Source organism: Theropithecus gelada, chromosome 6 (assembly GCF_003255815.1).
Source record: "Theropithecus gelada isolate Dixy chromosome 6, Tgel_1.0, whole genome shotgun sequence".
NCBI classification, from domain to species: Eukaryota; Metazoa; Chordata; class Mammalia; order Primates; family Cercopithecidae; genus Theropithecus; species Theropithecus gelada.
The window spans coordinates 143,103,552-143,128,475 of record NC_037673.1 but is presented as its reverse complement, the minus strand read 5'-3'; the positions used below and the strand labels follow the sequence as shown (position 1 = coordinate 143,128,475).

The 24,924-nt window shown below is 40.6% G+C and overlaps 1 protein-coding gene across 9 annotated transcripts in view; it reads left to right on the top strand.

The window, feature by feature from the left end:
- PPP2R2B (protein phosphatase 2 regulatory subunit Bbeta) overlaps positions 1-24,924 on the top strand; it is a 476,090-nt gene that overhangs the window by 370,723 nt on the left and 80,443 nt on the right. For all 9 annotated transcript variants that reach the window (XM_025388122.1, XM_025388121.1, XM_025388126.1 and 6 more), the window contains 2 exons: positions 2,835-3,000; positions 9,838-9,950. In XM_025388122.1, coding sequence (XP_025243907.1) covers positions 2,835-3,000; positions 9,838-9,950 — 279 coding nt within the window. The remainder of the gene's footprint in view (positions 1-2,834; positions 3,001-9,837; positions 9,951-24,924) is intronic.

Below are 24,924 nucleotides of genomic sequence, written 5' to 3'. Positions count from 1 at the left end.
TCTTCCCGGGTTTTTTTTTTTCTCTTGTCTCATTCTCCCGTGTAGCTGGTTTTTTTTTCGCCTGCCACCGTTTTTTTTTTTTTTTTTGTATTTTTTAGTAGAGACGGGGTTTCACCGTGTTCGCCAGGATGGTCTCGATCTCCTGACCTCGTGATCCGCCCATCTCGGCCTCCCAAAGTGCTGGGATTACAGGCTTGAGCCACCGCGCCCGGCAAGCCTTATCTTTCTAAGCCTGGATGTTACACCTTCAAAACAACTTCACTGCTAGCCTGACCTGCAACATTCCATGGGTGCTTGTTGAGCATAACTCCTCCATTTTCAGTGGGATCTATCATAGAGCCATTGAAATTCAGTCTCCCTTGATTTCAGGTGCTGCCAGAATATGTAGGAGGAAAAAAAAAAAAAACCATGGTTTATTTGCCAACAGATGTGAAGAGGACAACTTGGGACAGGAGAGAAGAAAATGATAGCTCGCCTCACCAAAGGGATTAAAGGCCACAAACTGGCATCTGAGTAAAGCATATGACACACATCACAGTATCACTGGAGGTGACACAGAAGCTCCTGAAGCTCAGTGCTACATATAGGACCATTTCTGAGCAGGAGTTCTAACTTCCGGTGACTCTCATAAATCCATTTCTTCCTGAGACATGGGTTCCACTAGGAATTGTTTCTCTTCTTCATATAAATTGAGTTTTTTGGTGTCTGCTTCTGTTTGTCAGAATGGAATTATGGCCCAATTTGATTTCCTTGGCCTCCCCTGGCATGGTCTTGGAGCTTCCAGCAGGCCAGTCTGTGTTCTAGTAACTCTCCCATCTGCCACTGCCTGCCTCTGAGATTCACCGGGCACTCAGGAAGCGTGAGGGAGGCCCAGTGTGAGAGGAAGGTTTCACAAGAGACTTCCCTAGCAATTTAAAGCCTGCTTTGTGCCTCAAAGCCATTTGCGTTACACCTCCCCTCAAAAAAGGAAAGCCTCATTTAGAGGTGATATATTTGGTAATTGCACATTATTTGCAATTAATTTCTATAAGGGCATCGTAATCCCTCGGGGTTCCGTATAAATTCAAGTGTTCAGCATTAAATCAGGCAACCAGCCTATTCCATTGGCCCTGGAAACACGAAAATGTGGTTGGCAAGTAGAAACTAATAGCTCTTCGTGACCTGGAATTTTTCCTGCTTTTCCAGAGCTGCCTAGTGCTAATTGGTCTGGCACATACTACACACACTTGACAGTCTGATTTGGATGGTAGCAAATCAACACTCTTATAAATGTATTGTTAAGGTGGACTGGCTCTCTCTGCAAATGAGCAGGATAGTACCAAGTATGTCAGCATTTAAAGTCTTTTGGACACTGATTTTCAAACCTCCTTTTCCAGCTTTTTCTTTAAAAAAAAAAAAAACCCAATTAGGTTCACAGTGATGATAAAGAGGAACCGGAGGAGCTATTTAGCATAAATTACCCAAGGCAGCATGTTGCCAGTAATATTCTGCTCTACATTTTCTGTTAGCTATTTATAGGTTTCACCTATTTTAATTTAGTGAAATATTTGGGAAGCCTGATTCATTAGTAGAATGATGGGGGACACATTTTCTAAAGCAGGGTAGTTTTGTTCAATAAAAAAATAAATGTCAATGAGGATAAAGAACCTGCAATTAAGCATTAAGCTTTGTGGCCAGTCTTGGGATTAAAATGAGCACTAAATCTGAGAAACAAACCCATGTGACGTCATCTAGGGCAGACCTGCTTTCGACTTCAGTGGGTGAACTCCAGGAGTGAGTTCTTAGGAGGCACACAACCAGAGAGTCCGCACAAATACATTTCACACCCAGGGTTCAGCACTCTTGCTGGTCAGTAAGTTGAGATTTGGGTTTGGATATTTTATATCCACCTAGAAATACACAGTTGGAAATTAACCCTTTTATTAAGAGTCAAACTTCTATAACAAACGTTTAATAAGACTCATATTTGAATTTTTGAGTTTTTCAAAGCCTGCATCTCGAAGCTCTTGGTAATAAGGACCTAAAATACCTGAAATAAAACTTCCCTTTCCGCTTTCCTCTTCTTCTCCTTCTTTCTTTCACATCCTGTTTTTTCTCTTCTCTTCCTTTTTTTTCTTTTTCTTCCCGTTTCTGCAGACCCTTGCCTTGTGTTTAATTCTCTCATGTATGTAGTCCCTGCTGTTTGCTCATTGCATAATCAGTGCTAGAGGAAAGCCAAGAGGTAAAATCTCATCATTCCTTAATGATGCAGGTAGCATCCCTGACCTCCTGTCTGCTTTGTCACTCATGTTGGAAAGAAAAACAGAAAAAAGTAGCAGGGGCATATCTGATGCCCAAATCTGCTCCTTATGAGCTGTGAGACCTAGGGGAAGTCATTTAATATCTGAGCCTCTTTTGTCCATTTCCTTGCCCCGCCTACCTCAGAGATTTCATGAGAATCAGATGAGATCTTACAAGGCCAATGAAAGTCACAGATGCTACAACTTTGTAGTCTCTTTAAGGGCTCGATGTAAGTATTTACGAATGCCACTGTGGGATGGCTCACTCTGATGGGTGAGTGCACCATCTGTTAGGATGCAAAAAGAAAATATTAGAACTTCTATTTATATTGATTTTAAAATTTTGTTCTATTTTAATATATTTCTATGTATGTATTATATATACTATATGATAGTACAGAAGTTCATGTGTATAATTATATTCTTTTTTCAGAGGTGCTAGTGGCCCTGCCCTCATCCCACCCCCAATGACTGCTAGAAAAAAGAGAGGGTTGGCGAGTTTTACAGTTGGCTACTGTGATTTAATCGTTTGTGTATTTTTTTCCTTTCCTACAGAGTAAAAATCAGGTTCATCGTAGGGGTGAATACAATGTTTACAGCACATTCCAGAGCCATGAACCCGAGTTCGATTACCTGAAGAGTTTAGAAATAGAAGAAAAAATCAATAAAATAAGATGGCTCCCCCAGCAGAATGCAGCTTACTTTCTTCTGTCTACTAATGGTAGGTGGAAGTGATTTTTCCTGTTTGGTATTTTCAGTGATACAGTCGGCCAAACTATATATTTCAATCTCTCTTAACCTCAATTTTCCTTTGAACCGTGTGGGCTGTTGAAAAACTTAGAAATAACATTTGCAAGATGCTTAGCAGAGTGCCTGGCACACCCAGATTAGGCCCTCACTAAATAGTAACTATTGTTTTTTAAAATATTAAATTTATGACCCAATTATGTGAGACCCATTATCTGCAGTTTACAACTATTGCAGATGATTTGCAGGTGTTTTTGGAATGTGACTTCCTGTCTTAAGATTCACTGAATGTTATTCTGGGAATACATTTCAGGAAACTCAACATGCTGTCTCTGTGAGGTTGGCATATTGAATAGAAGTTATTAATCCCTGAATATATTTTAGGGTCTGCAAAGCAGATGGCTGTGTGTCTCTCTGACAAAAATTAAGTTCTAAGATAGGAGCACAAGGCAAGAAGAGATAGGGACTTTATAAAAAAAAAAAAAAATCAAGAAAGGGTTTCTTTCCCTATCTCCCTCCATACTTAACGCCATTTGTTGGATGAAGAGGAGTTGACATAAATAGGTCAGAGAGAGAGGATGTTGGGTATTGAATAGAGAGACAAATTACATAATCACTGGGTAAGTCTTTATACAGTGGAATTACCTAAGCTCCAGGTTCTTAAATCCTTGCTAAAAGAAACCATCTAAGCTCAAAACAACTTGGCATAAAGTCACATGTTAAAGGGTGCTAATTGAATAGCATAACAATTAAAAGGATTCATATTTAAAAATTAAACACCCTCTCCCAAGAAAATGAGTTGGAGAATGATTCATTTTATCTCACATGTGAATCTATGAGGAATATACATTTTAATTTAAATCGAGAAGCAAGAAGCAAGGGATTTAAAAAGAAAGGGAAATGTTCATATTTCAAGTGAAAAAATAAAATGTCAATAATGTGATCAAACATACATGAATATTTTTAAAGACTGGAAGGAAATACAACATAAGGTTCATCATGATTAATTTTTGTGCAGTATGGGTAACTTGCCAATTTGTTCCTTTTGTCATTTTAATTTGTAAAGTTTTTACAATGAGTCTTATATTAATGTCATGGAAAAAAGGGGGAAGTTATTTAATGCATTTGAACGCCAAATCTCTCAAATATAAAGCCAGCATAGAAGTCTAAAAAATTACAATTCGGATGCAACTGGTTTAGGGTTATCCAAGCATATCTCATCTCCTCATGACCAGATCTCTACTCATCTGTTTTTCCAGACTCCAGGTAGTTTGATTCTTTCTCATAACTGTATTTATTGTTCTGTTTACATTTTGCAATCCTGATTTCTTGGAAGCCAAACCACATAAATTTGTTTCAATTTCTTTCCTTTTACTTTTGCTATTTAAGTTTCACTAACAGGCTTTGCAGATTCAACACTACTCGGAATAAAAGAGACTTATGATGATTTTGACTTACTTCAGGCAGAGGAAAAATGTCTGATTGTCTTCTATAGCTAACTTACTTTATATGATCAAATTTAGCCTATTGATTATTGCATTTAAAACTCAAGGACTTGGCCAGGCACGGTGGCTCATGCCTGTAATCCCAGCACTTTGGGAGGCCGAGGTGGGCGGATCACGAGATCAGGAGATTGAGACCATCCTGGCTAACACGGTGAAACCCCATCCCTACTAAAAATACAAAAAAAAAAAAATTAGCCTGGTGTGGTGGCGGGCACCTGTAGTACCAGCTACTCGGGAAGCTGAGGCAGGAGAATGGCGTGAATCCAGGAGGCAGGGCTTGAAGTCAGCCAAGATCACTCCACTGCCCTCCAGCCTGGGTGACAGAGCAAGATTCCATCTCAAAAAAAAAAAAAAAACCTCAAGGACTTATTAACTACTTTGTTGGGGGGGATGGGAAAAAAATCAGTGAAATGCAATGAAGATTAATTATATAGCATAATATTCTGTTAATTGAGTTTTTAAATAGTTTTTTGATTAACAAGGATATTATCTTCCCATTTGGGATACTGTTTCATATGCCAACAGCATCTCAAAATGATTCTTCTAGGAAAAATTCCCATGTTCTTATGTAATTTTCTTTTTTATACTAATATTGAGGTTGAGAATCCCCCTTAGGCCAAATAGGTTAACATGCAAAAATTAATGGAAGACAATTGGAATTACTGTATAAAAGAGAAAATGAAGATAGATGATAAGATTGTGTTTAAAAGCTGCCACAAGTGATGATAAACTACCCAGAGAACCCGCAAGAAGAAAGAAAAAGTCATTACTCATATTAACAGTCACATGTTCCTTAGACTTTTTTATTCACAAAGCTTCAAGACACTGAGTCAAGAAAAATAGTGTGATAATAAAGTCAAGAATGACTCCAGGCAACCCAACCATGGGGAATTGCATTGAATTCACCTTCAATTATCTCTAAGAAAATATACTGCTTATCTTATTATAGTTAGGAACAATTTTACTTTCTGCTAGAATATATTTTCAACCTTACAATTTCAATAAAAAATAAAACCGACATTCAGTTGTGAATCTAGACCCTCAAATTATTTACCACATAAAAACACATTGTTTTATCTCATTTTCTACTTCCACTTTAATACCTACAATGAGAAGGGGGGATATACTGAATTTATTTTTCTCACTATGAAACTAGTACGTGTTCAGTGTAAAAAAAAAAAATACAGAAAAACAAAAATAATAAAAGTGTTCCCATCCAGAGAGAACCACTGTTAAGTCTTTTAAAGAAAAAAGCAAAAAGACATGAATAAATCTGTTTGTTTCTTAACAGAAATATGATATATTCTGCAAACTCTTTTGTAACCAGGTTTTTATTAATTAACACTTAATAACAGGAATATCTTCCCAATTGTTAGTCTAAAATACCATAATGACCACATAGTATTTCCTTGCGTGATTCTTCTGTAGTTTACTAGTAAGCCTCCTACTATTAGTCCTTTAGCTGTTAACAGATTCTCACTATTATAAATCATATATACTATGTTATAGTATACATAATACATTCTATCCCTATAAGTATATTTGCAGGGATAGATGTTGGTATAGATAAATATGATTAGGCAAATGCATACTATAAACTAAGTATGTCATATTATGTTTACTAAAAACAGTTACATAATTGTATACATAAATATTAAAAAACACAAAATTTGTGTAATAGATATCTCTAGTGGAATTAAGGGAGTTTTTTTTTACCTTTATTATTATTTTATTTTATTTTTCTCCCACCCCTCCTCCAATATGATTATTTGAATAACCATTCCATGTACCACTTGTATAACAAAAAGAAGGAAATAAAATGAGAAAATACAAAATCTGTATGGCAATATTATAGATTTGGATTCTACCCCCAAAGTACATAGAAAAAGTACTATAAGGATTTATGAAAAATGTTAATGATGATCGTCCCTGACTGAGAAGTTGTTGGTGATTTTTATTCTTTATGTTATACGCATGATTTCTCTGTTTCTCTGTATAGCAATTTATCATTCATGATAAGAAAAATATACAATGTTAACTTTGCAAAGGGGATAGGATACATTCCAAATCCACGCAACAAAAAAAATTTGGTATTAAAATTGTGGGGATGTTCTAAGCCATAGCTGATCAAGAGCTAGTCACGTGACTGTATAAATATGGCCCATGTTCATTTTCTCACCCTAAAAAGCAGTTCGGTATGCAGCAGGATCTCCTTTTGCTCCAGCACAAGCCAGGGTGACTGCACAATTCAGAGCGCACAAATCATACACTTAGCAGCCTTGCCAGTGTGTCAGACATGAGCAGCCCAAGTGATGCTCAGATACAAGAAAATGGGGCACTTATTTGCTGCTGAAAGCCCACTTCACAATGTGGTGCATTAAGACCTCCAAGAACAAGGCATTTGTTTCTGGCAGCTTCAAGGCAAATGGTACTGTGATCCACATCTCCTACTTAGAAGATCTGTCTTCCCAAAGGCATAGAGAATTGGGAGGTGGTGGTGAAAAGTCAGGTGAGGAGAAGTGGAGGAATGAAGCAAGGGGCAAAAGAGGAAGGAATTCCCAGAGGGATGGCTTTTCTTCCCCGACAGTGTTACAGAGAAGAAATAGGATGTGCTGACATCGTCGAGGGATGAAGCTAAAGCTGTCAGAGCAACATGTTATTATGGCAGAATAGTTGCCCAATTTGCTAATTCTAATAAAGGCTGTCATTTGTGGACCATTATTAGAAGCCTAATACTGTGTTAAACACTCTCCATGCTGTGATTTATTTAATCCTCATCAGAGCCCCATCAGGAAGATACTGTTTCCCCAGTTTACAAATAAAGAAACTGAGGCACCATCTTTCTTTGTAAGATTGAACTCTGAGGGATATAGTCATACTAATTTTTTTTTTTTTTTTGGCTTATCTGAAATTCAAACTTAACTGGGTGTTCTGTACTTTTTTACTTGCTAAATCTGGCAATCCTATTTGTTGCTTAAGAAATACTAGTTATGGTCGGGTGTGGTGGCTCATGCCTGTAATCCTAGCACTTTGGGCAGATTGCTTGAGCCTGGGAGTTTGAGATCAGCCTAGGCAACATGACAAAACGACGTCTCTATAAAAAATACAAAAATTCGCTGGGCGTGTTGACATGCGACTGTGGTCCTAGCTACTCTGGAGGCTGAGATGAGAGAATCACCTGAGCCCAGGAAGTCGACACTGCAGTGAGCCATGATCACACCACTGCACTCCAGCCTAGGCAACAGAGTGAGACCCTATCTCAATTAAAAATAAAATAAGAAGAGAGGAAGGGAAGAAAAGGGAGAGGAAGGGAGGGAGGAAGGGAAGGAAGAAGGGAAGGAAGGAATGAAAGAAGGAAGGAAGGAAGGAAAGAAAGAAGGAAGGAAAAAAGGGAGGAAGGGAAGGAAGGAAGTAGGGAGGGAAGGGAGGAAGGGAGGAAGGGTTATGTACCCACTGCCTGGGAATCCCCGTCCTTGGTCATGTGACTGGCATCAGAATGGGGATTGGGCCCAAGGTTGTCTAATTCCAAACCCTACCTTGTGCAGGACAGAGGAAGATACAAATAAGGCAACCAAGTTTCTGCCTTCAAAAAGATATGTTAAAACAAGTATTAAAAAATGTACACTGGATCTGATAAGGAAAGCCCACTAAGGCATGTGGCCGGCAGACATGATTTGTTTGCCTGATCTTGTCTCCTTAAATAATTGAATTAGGCCAGGCGCAGTGGCTCACGCCTGTAATCCCAGCACTTTGGGAGGCCAAGGCGGGTGGATCACGATGTCAGGAGATCAAGACCATCCTGACTAACATGGTGAAGCCCCGTTTCTACTGAAAATACAAAACAATTAGCCGGGCATGGTGGCGGGCAACTGTAGTCCCAGCTACTTGGGAGGCTAAGGCAGGAGAATGTCATAAACCCGGGAGGCGGAGCTTGCAGTGAGCCGAGATCGCACCACTGCACTCCAGCCTAGGTGAAAATGAGAGACTCCGTCTAAAAAAAAATACATAAATAAATAAATTAATTAAAAGCCTGCATGTAGGGCATGCCATTCCAGCTCCACAGATCCTTTAGCCCTTTTTACTCATTTCCTTGGCCTGCATGACACGCGTAGGGAAGGGAGTTCTCATGGAAGTTCTGTAGGGATAGGAGTTCTCTGTTTCAATGCTATGGAGAATGACAGGTGTCATCAAGTTGTGTAAAGTGCTGGGGCAGTACAAAGCTGAGACAGGTAGTTTCCAGCTGGAGACTCCATAGAGGCAGCAAAAGGAAAGGAGCATTTCAATGTATCTCCTTACCATTTTATTTTCCTGAATATTGATAGAAATATGCACTATGTAGGTAGATAAGATTTGTTCATTTGCCCTACTAATGTTTGTTGAGCAGCTACTATGTGCCAGGCACTGTTCTGGGTGCTGGTGGTACAGTGATGAACAAGGGAGATAGAATCCCTACCTTCAACAATTTTACTCTCTAGTGAGACAAGACAGATAGTTATTTGATAAATAATCAACCAATTGTCAGGTAGTAAAAAGTATTATGAAGAAAAATAAAGCAGCAGAGAGGAGATAGAGAATAGTTCTGAGGACAGCATTTTTAGGTAGGTTTTACATAAGCCTCTCTAAGGTTGGGATGCAAATGCAAGAGAAAAGTAAAGAAGCGAATTACATGAAAAAGAGGGTAAAGGGCTTTCCTGGCAGAAGACACAGCAAGTGCAAAGGCCCCAAGGCTTAGTGAGCTGAACGTGTACCTGGAGCCGTAGGGAAGCCACGTGGCAGGAGCACAGTGAGTGAGCAGGGAGAGGGTGGACAGGGAGGTCAGAAAGGTGGAGAAAGTGGAGAGGGCAGGTCATGAAGGACCTTTTAGGACATGGTAAGGACGATGTGTCAGTGAGGTGAGATGCTAAAATAGAGATAATAGCACCTACTTCCAGAGTTATGACTGTTAAACAACTTTTTCATGTAAAATTCTTAGTTACATCGTAAGCTCTGTGTATGTCGCTACTCTTGTTATTCAATGTTCAATAAATGCTTTTATGGAATGAGCTAAATTAAGGTATACGCTATAGATTTAAGAGCCCATTGTCAGGGAAATCCATTTGTCCCAGCATAATGTATGGTTTTGTTTTGAAATATGAGCTCTGCCTTCAAATGACAAGGGATTTATGCACGGCAACCCTTTACGTGAGCCAGCTTCTGTAGCAATTCTCTCCAACCTTACCTCTTCCTCTCCCCGCTGCCCCCAGGAAAACTCCCTTATGAGCTTGCTTTTCACTATAATTCTGACTTAATCTGGTTGCCCACTGCAGATAAAACTGTGAAGCTGTGGAAAGTCAGCGAGCGTGATAAGAGGCCAGAAGGCTACAATCTGAAAGATGAGGAGGGTCGGCTCCGAGATCCTGCCACCATCACAACCCTGAGGGTGAGTGCACACGGTTGCCCTGGCCACCACGGTCAGGGGCAGGTCTCCTAAGGTTGGCCACATGCTGGTTGTTACCGTAGGTTGCAACTACAATGGGCCAGTGAGGGAACGTAGGCAGAGACTCAGCCTACCCCAGTCTCTCTGGTGGCAGATGGAGAAGTAGGAAAGGTGCCAAGCCTTCTAATGACTACAAATCCATGCTTTTCCTTTTGTCCCAGAAGACTTGCCCACATGGCCACTGCCAGACGTTACTATAATCTTAGCCTCTGTTGTTCACATTATCTAAAATGTCTTGAGCACCTTCTGTACTCAAGGTACAGGGATGAGAACCCAGATGGCGAGTTGCAGTCTTGCGATTCGGAACACAAACTTAATAATCTAACAGACCTGGCTTCAAATTCTGCCACTTACCCAAATTTCTCAATATTCACTTAACCTTTTTGAGCTTTCACCATGCAAGTTAATTTTAGTTTCTCCATCTGCAAAATGGTGAACACAGTACCTACTGCTCGTGGACTTCCGAGGAAGAAATGCAAGAAGGATGGAAAACCCTTCTTCTATGGCTGGTCCTCAATATATGATCTCTACTCTTAGTCTGAGAGGCTTCCTTCCTGTTCTTCAGAAATACATAGTCTGATAAAGAGGAGTTGTAAGACTAATATACAAATGATTATGGCACTAAGTATAGTAAGATAAATTCATTGAGAGAGTGTTTGAGAGTTGTAGTTTGATCAAAGGAGGAAGAAATTATCTGTGGTTGTTGGAGACCAGAAAAGTTCAAATAGGAAAGTGGCATTAAAAACGGATTTCTCAAAGGGAATTTTTAAGGGAAGGGTCTCTAGATGTAAGGTAAAGTGGGTTAGGACTGGATGATGAGCTCAGTTATGAACACGTTCAATGTGAGCAGTAAAGCAGGCACATGTTAGGATAGCCCTAGCCCCAACGGACTTGTAAAACTGTGTAAAATATGTGATTTCAGACACCAGCAACTCTGCTAAAGACCAAAAGCAAGAAGGGAGACAGTGAAGCAGATGTGAGGAAAAGAGGTTCTTGTCCTATGTTTGAAAGTCAAAATGAGATGGTCATTGTATGCTTGATTAGCTCACTTGTTTATTTGTTTAATAATTCATTTATTCATACATCTGCTTATTCAGCAGTTACTTGTTGAATATAGACTCTCTGCTGACCACCGTGCTAGGCTATTAGGTGTTTACCCTGTACTAATGGGTACATGGTCTTCAGTTGAGCTGCTTCTGAGCTCACAAGCATTGGTGACTCTCTTTCCTCTCATCAGCCTATGCCTTCAACTCTGAAGAACCTCCATTCACGTCCACTTTATCAGACTGGGTGGACTTGGCATAAACCCAACCTTGATGCTCTGAATGTGCAGGGGTTTTGGAGGCTGGAAAGTAAAGTAGTGAAGAGTATTATTGTTGAGTCAGTCCAGTCTGGGTTAGAATTCTGGCTCCATTACTTTCCAATAGTGACCTTGGGCATATTACAGTCATGTATCATTTAATGATGGGAATATATTCTGAGAAATGCATTGTTGGGTGACTTCATTGTTGTGAAAACATCACAGAGTATGCTTATGCAAACCTAGATGGTATAGCTTACTACAGACCTAGACTACATTGTATAGCCTGTTGCTCCTCAGCTACAAACCTGTACACATGTTCCTGTGTTGAATACTGCAAGCAATTATAACACAATGGTATTTGTGTATATAAACATATCTAAACATGGAAAAGGCACAATACAAATACGGTATTATAATCTTATGGAACCAATGTTATTGACCAAAACATCATGTGGCACGTGGCTATATTTGAACACCTTGTGCCTCCAAAGTCTCATCTGTATAACAGGGATGATGATAGTCACTGCTTCCTGGAATTGTTGTGAGGATTCAGTAAGTTATTTTGTGTAAGAAAGAGCTTAACCTGTGTAGTGCTGGCTCACAAAAAGCACTCAATAATGTTAGTTTCCTGCTGTTATTTTAGTATTAATAACATCATCATCACCATGGCTATTACTACCCCCTACTGATAGTGGGCTTATTAATATGAGACAATTCAGTTGTTTTTCTTTTTATACTTTTTATACTGCTGTATTTATTCTACAAACTACTCACCAATATTTACTAAGTAGCAAACACCGTACTGGCAATATAGCAGGAATAAGACTGTCTTTTGCCCCTTGAGACATGGTAATCTTATGGGGAAAACAACTGGATTAAGTGCCACTTAGAGTTTATACCAAGAACTTAATGCCTAGACTTTACCTTGCCCTTATTTGCTATGTGGATGGAATTTCTCAGATGCCGTCTGTAAACCCCACTGTGGAATCCTACTGTCCATGGCATCCTATGGGATTTCATATATCTGTGCTTAACCCTGGGAGAATTCCATCCCTATGATAAAAAGCAGAGAAGGCCTATTCAGTTTCCACGAGAGCAGAGATCCTCCCCATGCCAAGCCAGTGATGCCAATGAAGTGGACTTCAGATGAAACAGAGAAGGAGGCCCTGAGGTGTGGCTGGGAGTTGGAAAATTCCAGCTCTGGTTCTCGCTTTCTTACTAACCAGCTGTGTAAACTAACTGATGAATCATCCTTCTTCCCTCTAAGCTTAGTTTCTAAGCTGCCAAGCAGAGGACCGGGAAATGCAGATTCCCGAGACCCATTCCAGAGAGGAGGTCCAAAGGAATCTGCATTTTCAACACTTGCCCCTGGTGGCTGAGACAAGGGGGGTCTGCTGTCACTGGACTCCAGCATCCCTAAGACACATTCGAGCTATCATTTTTATGAACCTTTGTTATTTTTCAATTATTTGAGAATTGAAAATTCTCAGATAATCTGGAGAGACATGTTATATTTGCTATATGATTATAAATATCAGTATCTGTATTTACCTCCTCTCCTTTCCTAGGTTCTCAAATATCCTGCATTTCAGTGTAAACATCCACACCACAGCACTCTTTAAACACTGGAAAGTCCAGCTTCCTTTTATTTTTGATCCCAGTGGTAGAAGAAGAAAAAAAAAAAAAGCAGGCAACCCTGAAGACTAGATTCAGAACAATGACTCCAAACAGAGAATGAGCTGACGTGATATTAATCAGACTATAATTTACCTCTTGAAATATGCATTGCCAGCAATTGTGTCTTTTTTTCCCTTCCCTGTACTATGATTACTTCTTGCTCACTTTCATAGTTTCCAGTTCTATGTGGGTATTGAGAGTGAGAACATTTAATAATGCCCGACAGCTAATTAATCCTCACTGTGTAATGTGCCTGTTCTGTTTCAGTGCTGAGAGACTCAGCTTTTCAAAGCAAGAATGTGACTGTATCTTTCATGTAAGACAGCCTTTCAAAATCAATCTCGTTACCAAAAGAGCCTATGAGAAGCATGTCTATGAAAACTATATCCCCTGCTCAATATCATAACATAAAGCAATAATCATGGTGATAATTTAATAATAACACCTTACAGTTGTAAAGTACCATTTATATTGCAAAGCATTTTCTTACCTAGTCCCTTGATTCATCTTCAGAATAGCCAGTGAGGAGGGCAGGATAGGTATTTAGCAGGTGAAAATGCTGGTCTGCAGCATTTATTGATCATTTGTCATATCCCATGCACCATGCTGCACTCTATATCTGCATTAGCTATCTCAAAGGGTGTTAAAAAGCTCATTTAACAGATGAGGCTCCACGCAGTTAAGTAGCATACCCAAGATCATGCAGGGCTGAGAACCAAGCCTTAATCTACTTTGGTCTGGGATCTGAGCCCTTCAGTCCAATGCAGCCTCAGAGAGGGAAAATGACTTACCCAGTATCCCTCAACTGGTTATTCTAGGACTGGAACTAAAAATCAAGAGTTAGGGCTCTTAGACATATACAATTGGGCATTTGAAATGTTTGTCTTAATAATTAGTGCCATTATTATTCCAGGTCAGGGGATCAATCGATTGATATCTATCTATCTCTATCTCTCTCTCTCCCTCCCTCCCTCCCTTCTTCTCCTTCTCTTCCTCTCCCTCCCTCCCACTATGACTCCCCCCTACCACTGTCCCCTCCCCCTACCACACACACATACACACACTTACACATTGGCTTTCCAGATCTCTGACCTCAGCAGTGGAGAAACAAAGGGCTTGAGGTCTCTATGCAGTTTTACTTCACAAGACCCTCCATGCCATTCTTCCCCAATCTCCCACTGCCCAGGAGTAACAGACCCTCAGAGCTCTTTCTAGGTAATGGGAACTCACCGTTAAAGTGACTTAATCAGCCTGAAATGGAAGTTGGGTGGTGAGAAATCACACTTAGCATACTTCTCCCTGTAGGATGAGACTGCAGGTATTCTTTTTCTCATTATTATCAGCTGCCAGTGCCCTGGGAACCTAGGCCAGGTTGAAATAGGCATTTTTACCTATTATAAATATAGAGTCTAGAAGTTATGAGCTCCCAAGCTGTGACTTGTCATAACCTTCCCAAAATGAAGGTGATGTGATGAATTCAATTTTTCTAATGAATTTTATTCAAACATGACTTACGTCAAATAAAAGTAATTATAGCCACCATCTGTTGAGTGCTTCCTAGGTGCCAGGTGCTAGATTTTATATCCTTAATATCACATAGTCCTCATTATACCTCTCTTGGGTAGGTTCTATTATTCTCTCCAGATCATCTGAAGCCATAGCCTACTCTGCGTTTCAGTATCTGCTCAAGTACTACATAACAGGCCCTCCTAGGGTATCCCTATGGAAAAGAGCACGTACACATTTTCCATTCATTCTCTCTGCCCTTTTTTGCTTAGCTCTTGTCACTGTCTAGCATTTTCTTCGCTGTCTGCCTCTCTCCACCCCCAGTAAAATGTAAGCTCCATGAAAGCAGGGACTCTGTTTTGTTCTCTCCTGCAGCTCCAGCACCTGGAACAATCCATGGCACATGGTAGGCATTCAGTAAATATCTGTCAAGTGAACAGATTACACAGAAATGGAAACCAAGTTTTAGACTAGCCAAGAAGTTTGCCCAAAATCTCATGGCTAGAAAATGGAAGAGCTGGAATTCAAACCTCGTCCACATGACTCCATATCTGATGTTTTTCATTCTTATTCTCTACAGTTCTGCTTTTTAAGAAAATATTAATTGCTGAACATGGGGCAGGAATGTTTTATTATTGATTGATGTCTCTCAGAGCTTTTTATCAAAGCTTTCTTAACATATGAGCTTGATTTTGATGGAATGGAAGGCGGTGGGTGAGGGCTGCAGAGGCTCTTCTGCCACAGGGTGGGTACACAAGGGAAGCCCTGATTTTTAGAGGAAAGGTCAAATGACATCATGTTTTACACAATAACTGCTTCTGTCTTCCTCTCGGCACAGGACACACACAGTCTCATGACTCTCCAGAACTAAACTTTTTCCACTTAAAATGACCCTGATGTTAGCAAATCCCATTGGTGGTGATTTGGACACAACCATAGGCACCGTCTAAGACACTTGGCCAACTGGCATTCAGTTTTACCAGCTCTAACTCCTGAATGAGGACTTCTTGAGGACCATTGCTAAAAGGTCATGAGATTAGGCAGGTTGACTGAAAAGACCAGCTAGTTTTCCCAAAGAGAGATCCTCTGAGTGAAACAGCTTAATTAACTACTTGATTTGTTTCCTAGAGAACTGATTAAACAGACTATTGGTTTAGGTTTACTAATAATAGCAACTATGCATGTTCAACCCTTCTTAGTGACAGGCTTGGGGCGCAGCTGTTTGATGTCCATTCTTTATCATCATTCTGTGACTTAGGCATCCTGCCCATTTTAGAGATGTATAAACAGAGGCTCAGAGAGGTAAGTACTAGCTTAAGGCCTTGCAGATAGTAAACAGCAAAGCCAAGAATGGAGTCCAGGTCTGTCTGACCCCAGAGCTCCTGTTCCTCACTATTATTAGGACTATTTAATGGCATGGCCCTTGATTTAAACAACAGTGAGGATGACAACATCTGATGTGCAGGACTTTTCCATGTATTTTGTATCTCAGTTAGTGCCTATGAGGCTACACACTGTACTAAGCATGCACCAGAAAGTGTGGTTCTTACAAAGATGAATGAAACACACTCTCTGTCCTTAAGGGGCATGCAGGAGACAAGTTACGAGTGGCTGAAACATAAAATGAATTCAATCAGTGGTTCTTAAATGATCATGTGCCTCATGGTTACCGGGGACTCTGCCTAGAATATAATTTCTGACCTCGTCACTAGGGATGCTGGTTTAGAAAGTTTGAGCTGGACTCAAAAAAATGACATCTTTGACAGGGCCCCTCCCAGAAAATGCCCAGGTGATTCTGGTGCAGGTGGTCCCTGGACCACACTTTGAGAAATCATGGAGGAAGGATAACTGTCCTGAGAAAAGCCAGATGATAACCATGGCAGTTCAGAAGAAGCACAAAGGTAGGAGACAGAGGATTAGGAAGGAGTTTCCATGATGCATCTGGAAGGTAGATGGGCTTTCACGCTGGACATCTCATTTGAGGCTCCCAGGGATCCTTTGAGGCATGCAGGACGTGCATTGCCATTTCTTTCTTTCTAGTAGTGTGGATGTGATTATCCCATTTATAAAAGAGGGTAACTGGCTCTGAGGGGCCAGGTATCTCATCAGGGTCACACAGCTAGAAAGAGGCAGAACTAGGAATGAAGCATGTTCTGTCTGTCCACAGCCTTTAGGCTTTCTTGCTCCTTCAGAGGTACCTATGTCATGATACTCATTCTGTGAGAAGGGGGAACCCCAGGCCAGATTTAGTGCAAATTATTGGTTGAGTCAGGATCAGCCTTTACTGCCCTAGGTTTTAATTTTCGGTATATGCTTTGATAACTGAGGCCTCTTAGGACATAGATACAGCCTTCCTCTACCATTTTTAATTTTTTTAGACTTCATTTTGTGATTTATTGCTGCTCTGGGAGCTTCATATCCAATCCTTTTATGGTTTCATCTTTTATTTCCTTACATTTGTTGCAAATAACAATGGCGTGTTTAGCTACTGCAGTGAAAAATCAATCAAGCCTATTCCATATTCACAGGCTTGCAATGGCACCAACAGCTCCTGGATTAGATTAACTTTGTGAATGTGTCATTCTGGTGTGGGTAATTTCTCAACCTTCGCTCCATCCTCCCCCTCCTGCCTCGGTGGGTGGATATTAAGATCTCTCATTGATTGACTGCCCCGAAAGTGAATACTGGCATGTGATGTGTGTAACTCAGTGGGACGCACATACTCTGTGTTTATGAAAATAAATAATAATTTCTGTTATCATTATTGATTGCCATCATTATCTGATTGTATCTGTCTGTGTCATGGGGTTTCAGTTACGGGATCAGAAAGCCCTCTACGAGAATTCAGCCACTACCCTCACTGACAAGCCTTTGTGTTTTGACATGTTTCGCCTTTGGGGGATGAGGGTTGGGGATGTTTCTCTTCTGCTCATTGGCTAATATTTTTGGCTAATGTTTAGAGACATGATGGTAATTGAGTTCCATGTTAGCCAAAGGAACAGCTTCAGTTGGAATTAAAAGAGCAGCTAACATTTATGCTAATGTTCCAAGAACACTTTGCATGCATTGGCTAATTTACTCTTCAAGATTAACCTGTAACATAGTCACTGATATTATCCTTATTGTAGAGATGTGTTAGCTGAAGCCAGAGAAGTTAAAGAACTTGCCTTAGGTTAGACGGCTAGTAAGTGGTAATGCTTCGACTTGAGTGCATGTCTTTATGACTCTAAATGCTACTGTCCTGCCTCTTGTATTAAAATAGAATGCTTAGTATATGCATCTGAATATTCAGTGTAAGCCAAAACACATATGAGTAAGCAGGGGCTGGAAAACAACTTTGCAAGGAGATTGTAAAAGTTACTGGTGCCTTGGGCATAGGTGGGCTTTCTATTTTATTTTGGGAGAAGGCAGGATAGGAAGGGTACATGAAACTAGGTCATGGCTTACCAAAGCTGGATGATCATCAGACTCTGGGAACATCTAAGTCATCCCCAACCAACTGACTCAGAATCTCCAGGAGTAGGGCCAAGGCACCCACCTGTATTTCTCGGCCATATTCCTGACCATCCTGAAGATCAGCTGGATTTGAGACCCTTTGGCATAACGATCTCTCTACTCAAAAGTAGAGATTCTCAGATTTGATTTTTAAAATTCCTTCCTTTTTCCTCTTGTCTCCTCCTACCTCAAGGTTCTATATAGATTAGACTAAGGACAACATTATTATCAAAACGTGACTGCCTTTACACTAAGCGAGTGATTTGATTTAGGATGAGCATCCATGATGACTCTGTGATTGATTGTGAGCTGTTAGTGCCTTTTATAACTCAACTTCTTTCCCCTTCTTACTCCTGGTCAAGTCATGGGGGCAGCCCACTTAGTTGCCAGTGTGCTATAAGAGTAACACTATTGCAAACATTTATTAAGTATGTATTTTGTGCCAGGCCTCCTGCTAGGCAGGTACCATCTCACTATGCCCAGACGGCCACCTGTGGAGTGGGTACTATTGTTATCCCCATTTTGCAGATGAGGACATTTGATCTAGAGAGCTATAGCAATATGCTCATGTCTATAGCTACTCAGTGGCACAGCCATATTTTTAAACCAGGTGAAAGCTGACTCCAAAGTAATAACCATACTTTCTTACAGAGGTTGGGCTGATAAAGTCACTTGTTGAAGTATCTAGCATAATATCTTGTACCTATGCTTAGTTTATGTTAATCCCTTTCTCCTCTTTTTTCCCATAGTGTCTTTTACCTAGAGACTAGGAGTTTCAGGAAAGCATGATGAGTATATTGAAAAGTTCAAAGTAGTATTACATCTAGAGACAAGCAATTCATTATGCTTTGAATCTGCCTTTGTACTGACTCTCCTAAGCTGCCTTGCATTCAGAGTGTATTCACTGACAATAAAATATTTTCTTTCTTCCCAAAGGTACCTTTGTTATGCTGCACTTACCGTGTAGTAATTAGATCCAACATAGATGTAAATATAAGCAGAACCCTATACCTGGCTTAGGATCGAGTTCTCTTTGTCTTTTGCTCCCAAACCCTTTGGAAGGTGTCCATGGCTTCTTGAATGTGATAGGAACCAATAAAGGACACCTCCCATATGTACACTCAATGGCAGTGGCAAGCTGAGAAGTCCACTCGTGTCAGAAAAAGAAAAGAATCACATTACAGAAGCAAATCTGGATGTTTCCACGGCCTCTGGTGCCATTTACCTTGAGATTCCCTGGCCATAAAGCCTGGTAGTGTTCCAGGCTCTGACACATTGTCTTCCCCTAAACTTGGTTGTTAAATGGTCTGAATTTCAGAGATGTGGGAAGGTTGACAGGGCAGAGTTCTGGCCTTTTTAGGGCTTTGCAAGTAAGGATCTTGTCACTATTCCAACCTGATTCACACTGACCCAGATAGGATTTTCTCAAATGAGAAGTTATTAGAGTGATTCTCCCACCTTTTCATTTAAAGGGCTCTCTGTATACTTTTCAAAGGAAGTGAAAAATCAAGGTAATTGGATGATTGAAGGAGAGAATACTTTTATTTTCTGAATTTTTCAGATGAAATTATCTGAATTATGAGCATAATGGGAAAGATATTCGCCCCACACCAGGTCCCATTTCTGAAGTGTGAGCTCACTGTTGCTGGAGCAATGGGTGTGTCTCTGGTACCCGAAACTACACGTGCATGTGTGGGCGTGTGCAGGCATGGACATGGCACACAGTACCCAAGCAGGGCATTGCTCAAGAAGCCTAAAAATATTAACAAAGAGCTGACTTTTATTTATTTTTCAACTAGACTTTACTAATAGGATATCAAAAATACATGCCTAGATCCCTTTTTACTACTAGGTTATGCAAAGAACTAATTTGAAATCAGTAGAGGACTTCTAGGGCCTCTTCCTCATTATGCATTAGGATTTTTGTAGAAAATAATTAGTGCAAATGGATTTGGAATCCAACTCAATAGAGGACATGATCACTTTGATCCTAGTATGTTGCAAGCCGGGCTTCGACTGATGCATTGATGTAAGCATTTTAAATACCAGTCCTTACCAGAGAAAAATATTTTAAATATTTCCCTAGGGGTAGTGTGCATAGCAAGATACTATCTTGTCTTTGATGCATAAAAACAAGATCTTGGTTGCAGAAAACTACTTACAAGGGTGGTTTCATGTTAGAGGAGATTGTTTTCAACAGAAAAATATATTTTATTCTCTGGTTTCCTTAGAATGGTTTAGCAACGAGGAAAGGAATTTTCTACCTGAAAGGTGTTAGGTTTGTGTTTGTTTGGATGGAGAAAGGTAGGTCACGCTCTTGTAGTTTGTTGCTGTGATCAGATGAGTTTATTTTCTTTACCAGAAAACTGTTAAAAGCAGTGGTACACACATGCATACACATACTCTGTCTCACAAATGTCTCTGGCTCAAGTAATATGGTAATATCAAGTAATAGCTAAAGACATTTAAGCAAATTTATTTACTTCAGGGTTTCTGGGAACTTTTAATATGATAATATGCAGTATCAAATCCAAGAAAGATATGTGGCACGAAGCATTTTCCCCCAAACTTATTTGACCATGAATAACTCTTTTCTCTATTCAGAGGATTACTGTTCTCTAGAACATTCTACTCCAAATGCAGTCCTTGGCCCGTGCCAGTACACAATGAGCTAAGGAGCTTGCACCAGAATATGAGTCATGTGTGCCACTAAGCCACTACATAGTTCAGCTGACACTTTACTTTTCCATAGTAAGACTTTCTCAATGGATGAAGCAATGCACTGATTTTGGCTTGAGCTCCTATACCTTGTTATGGACCAGTAATAAACAGTTCATCAGTCTGTTATTTTGAGTAGCACAGCAGTAGACCTCACTTTGGGAAATGCTGGCTGAAGGAATTGGATCAGTGAACAGGAGTTACCCTCTGGCAAGATTTTCATTCTGCCCTTACTGCCTTCCAGTCACGGAATCACCTGATGGTATAAGATTCTTACTAGCACTTCCCTCTTGACATTCAAGTTCATTAATATCAACTGAAAACATACTAGTGCCTGATATTGTATCAGGAACTTTGCTCGTTTGCTAGTGTAATTGCTAACCCCATGAGCTATGATCACCGTTTCACAATGAGGAAACTCCAGCTTGTGGAGGAGGCAGTCCATCCTCTAGCAAGTGGCAGAAGCACAGTTCACTGCTGCCTCTCTAACTGCAGATGCCTCACTCTTCACCACCATGTTACCTGGCCTCCCAACAGCAATGGCTTTTAACCATCTGAGCCATGGAGGCTTTATCCTACTTTAGAGAGTTCTTGAAGCAGAAAAGAACCATCAGCCAATCTAAAACCAATCACTGTTCACAAATGTTTCCTTCTGTCTAACCTAACATTAATCTTACCTGCTACTTATTTAAAAAGGATTCCATACGTATAGTCATGATGGACATGTGTGGTCTCTGCCCTCAAGGGATTTGTAATCCAGTGGCTAGGAATCTTTGGTTTGAAAATAGTCATAACGAGCCAGGAGCGGTGGTGCACGCCTGTAATCCCAGCCCTTTGGGAGGCTTGGGTGGGTGGATCGCTTGAGTACAGGAGTTCAAGACTAGCCTGGGCAATATGGTGAAACCCTATCTCTATAAAAAATACAATAATTAGCCAGGTATGGTGGTGCATGCCTGTAGTCCCCACTACTTGGGAGGCTACGGTGGTTAGAATTGCTTGAGCCTAGTGTAGTGAGCCGAGATCAGGACACCGAACTCCAGCCTAAGTGACAGAGTGAGACCCTGTCTCAGAAAGAGGAAGGAAGGAAAGGAGGGAGAGAGACAGGAAATTTTTTTTAAAGTATAAGATTATAGCATGATACCATTAATGTAAAAAATAAAGCAATCCTGTACCGCAAAAAAAAAAAAGAAAAATAGTGACGACATCAACTTCATTTGCCCCTGCCTAACATTACAGTCAATCCCATTGTGTATTTAGAAACTGCCTGAGTTCTTTCTCAACATTTTCTTCTCTACTCTGTGATCTCACATCGTCTCATTATTTTCAGGGAGTGAGAGTTCTGCAACATTCAATTAAATAAGGACACTGACTATTTAATGCGAAAACATCCAGACACAAGGTGAAAACTCTGTCCAATTATCTTCCCAGTTCAATATCAAATATACAGATGTTTAGAAACTTCTGAAAGCTTGAATTTTTAAATCATAGGCTCTCCAGATTCAAAGAGCATCTAAGAAAAGCATCCTATGAGGGAAACATAAGATTGTCAAAGCAGACAACAGGGCAGGAGTTCAGGAGTTATAAGGTTAGAGATTAAGATAGAAGTGACAAAACAAAGCCACACTTGGTTATCATTATTCCTTCCCATAGTAAAATCCTCTATGCAGATGGACTCAGAGGTGACCGCCACACCAGTCCCAACTAGATATGCCCTTGCACTACTTGGCGGTCAAACCAATTAAGAACATAAGCACCACGTCGGTTTCTTGCTATGCATTTTAAAAAATTAATTCCACAAGCACTTATTAAGTCCCTACTGTAAGCCAGGTAGTATGATTAGCCCTGGAGTTATAGAAGTGAACATGAAAGATATGGTTCCTGCCTTCATGGAGCTAGCAGTCTCTTTGGGTTGGAAAAAGCATGCATAAAATGCTCCTAATGTAAAGCTGACAGTGTAATGGGGCCTCTAGAGAAAAGGTGCATGGTGTACAGGAGAGCAGATTATGAGGAGAATTTGATCTTTTCAGGGAGAGCAGAGAATAATTTCCTGAGCAATTAATATTTAAACCACAGCAGGAGGAAGGTAAGAAGAGGAGCAGGAAGAATGTGCCAGGCGGAGGAGGTGGCATGCACAAAGGCCATCAGGTAGGAAGTCACACAGGAAAACACAATGTGGAAGGAGTTGCCCAGGTGGCTGAATGCTGAGTGCAGGGGATGTGTGGTACCAGTAAGATGCAGGTGGTGAGGCAGCTTATGGCCAGATCATGCTGGGCACCACAGGTCTTGTTAAGGAACTCGCTTTTTTCTCCATGAGCAATGCAAGCCCTCACTTCTCAGTACAGGTCATTTTTTGGAACAGCCCTACTTTGCCCAGATAGTTACATGTTCTGTACCAAAGACAGGATGTTCGCCAAGGTGGAAAAGCCACCTAGATAGTTCCTGGAAGAAGAGTTTAAATTTAGGAAGCAAATGACATTTTGTAAGTTTGGCCATGTTGCCCTCTAGCCCCCGGCTGCCATTGTTTTGATACATGTCAGGGCATGGCCTCCACCGGATTTCTCCAATATTAAGGCGTCCTCCCTCCAAGGTGAATCTGCCCATGAGTGATTGAATTGTTTGGAGGGTCATAGAACCTGACAGCTCCCTATTACACAGAGGAAAAGATAAGCTTCCGATTAGTCCTGGGGCAGGAGGAAGCCAAGATAGAGTGCACCTGTCAGAACTGCTTACGACATATAAATCATTACCTCAATTTTCCGTGCAAGCAGTGGGCCAGAGAGAGAGAGAGAAAAGTGACTGAGGTTGGTTAACAGTGCAGAACCATAAAAAAGAGCTCCTGCTTTCCTCCGAAGCAGGATTTCCTCTGCTGTCCGTGCAAAGAAAACTGAGCCCCATGCCTAGAGGAACGACAAAGACAAATGCCCACTGGCTCCATCAAGGGGCAATTTGTTTCTATGGCATTTGCTAACAGCGCTTACTGCTAATCTAACATTAACAGCCACCAAGGCTTTCCCAGACTTTAACAGGGAGCATGCTTAGTATTGCACTTGCTATATGTTTGATCCTAGATTTCTCTACTTTGTAATTGTCATAACAATCATGGTTGTTATTGTTGCCATTTTCCTTTCATTCACTGGGCAAAAATCTCTGAGACAGACCAATTGCAACTAACCTGCTCTCCCACAGTCCAGGATACCAGGATATTTATAGTGAAGTGGCGGGAACATAAAAACAAAATAAGATTAAATGAAAGATAGCAAATCCAAAGATGCTCAATAAAGATTCAAAAGCTTAAGTTGATTGGGCAGTACCCAGATTTTCATCACAATTTATGATGTTTAAAATACCAAGTATCAGCTGGGCGCAGTGGCTCACACCTGTAATCACAGCACTTTGGGAGGCTGAGGCGGTTGGATCACAATGTCAGGAGATTGAGACCATCCTGGCCAACATAGTGAAATCCTGTCTCTACTAAAAATACAAAAATTAGCTGGGTGTGATGGCGTATGCCTGTAATCCCAGCTACTTGGAGACTGAGGTGCGAGACTCACTTGAACCCAGGAGGCAGAGGTTGCAGTGAGCTGAGATCACGCCACTGCACTCCAGCCTGGCAACAGAGCAAGACTCTGTCTCTAATAACAATAATAATAATAGCAATTATCTAGCAGAATGTGAGAACCTGAAATATCCTAGTTGGAGAAGCACCAACACTGAGTAACTACTAACTTGTACAGCAAAACTCAAGAAATACTAAGTCTTGTGCTTCTTCTGGGCTACACTAGACAGAGTAGATAACACTTTGGGGGAGACTGGTTCATTCTTCAGAATAGATGTAAGCTCAGTTCCCAGAACTTTTGAGAGAAAGTTTGGTGAGTGGCACCTACATTGAAAGGGAGCCACGTGTTTGTCCAGCCCAGATATTCCTGCTGCCAATGATAGAAGAGACCTTTTATTCCACGTTGGTGTATTTTAAAGGGAAGCATATTTTCAAAATTACAACACAACCCAAGATGTATGAGCTGTCAATTATATTCCTTAGGATCAGAAGGGAAACATACAAACAGACCCTAAAAGTGCATCAAGACAGTACACAAAGGGATGTAGAAGCTGAGGGAATGAGTCACATGGATACCTTAAAATAAAACAAAATAATTGTTTGTTTGTTCAAAATTGTGAGCAAAACGTTCTTACTGCCAGGAGAAATGTTGGGCAGACTTA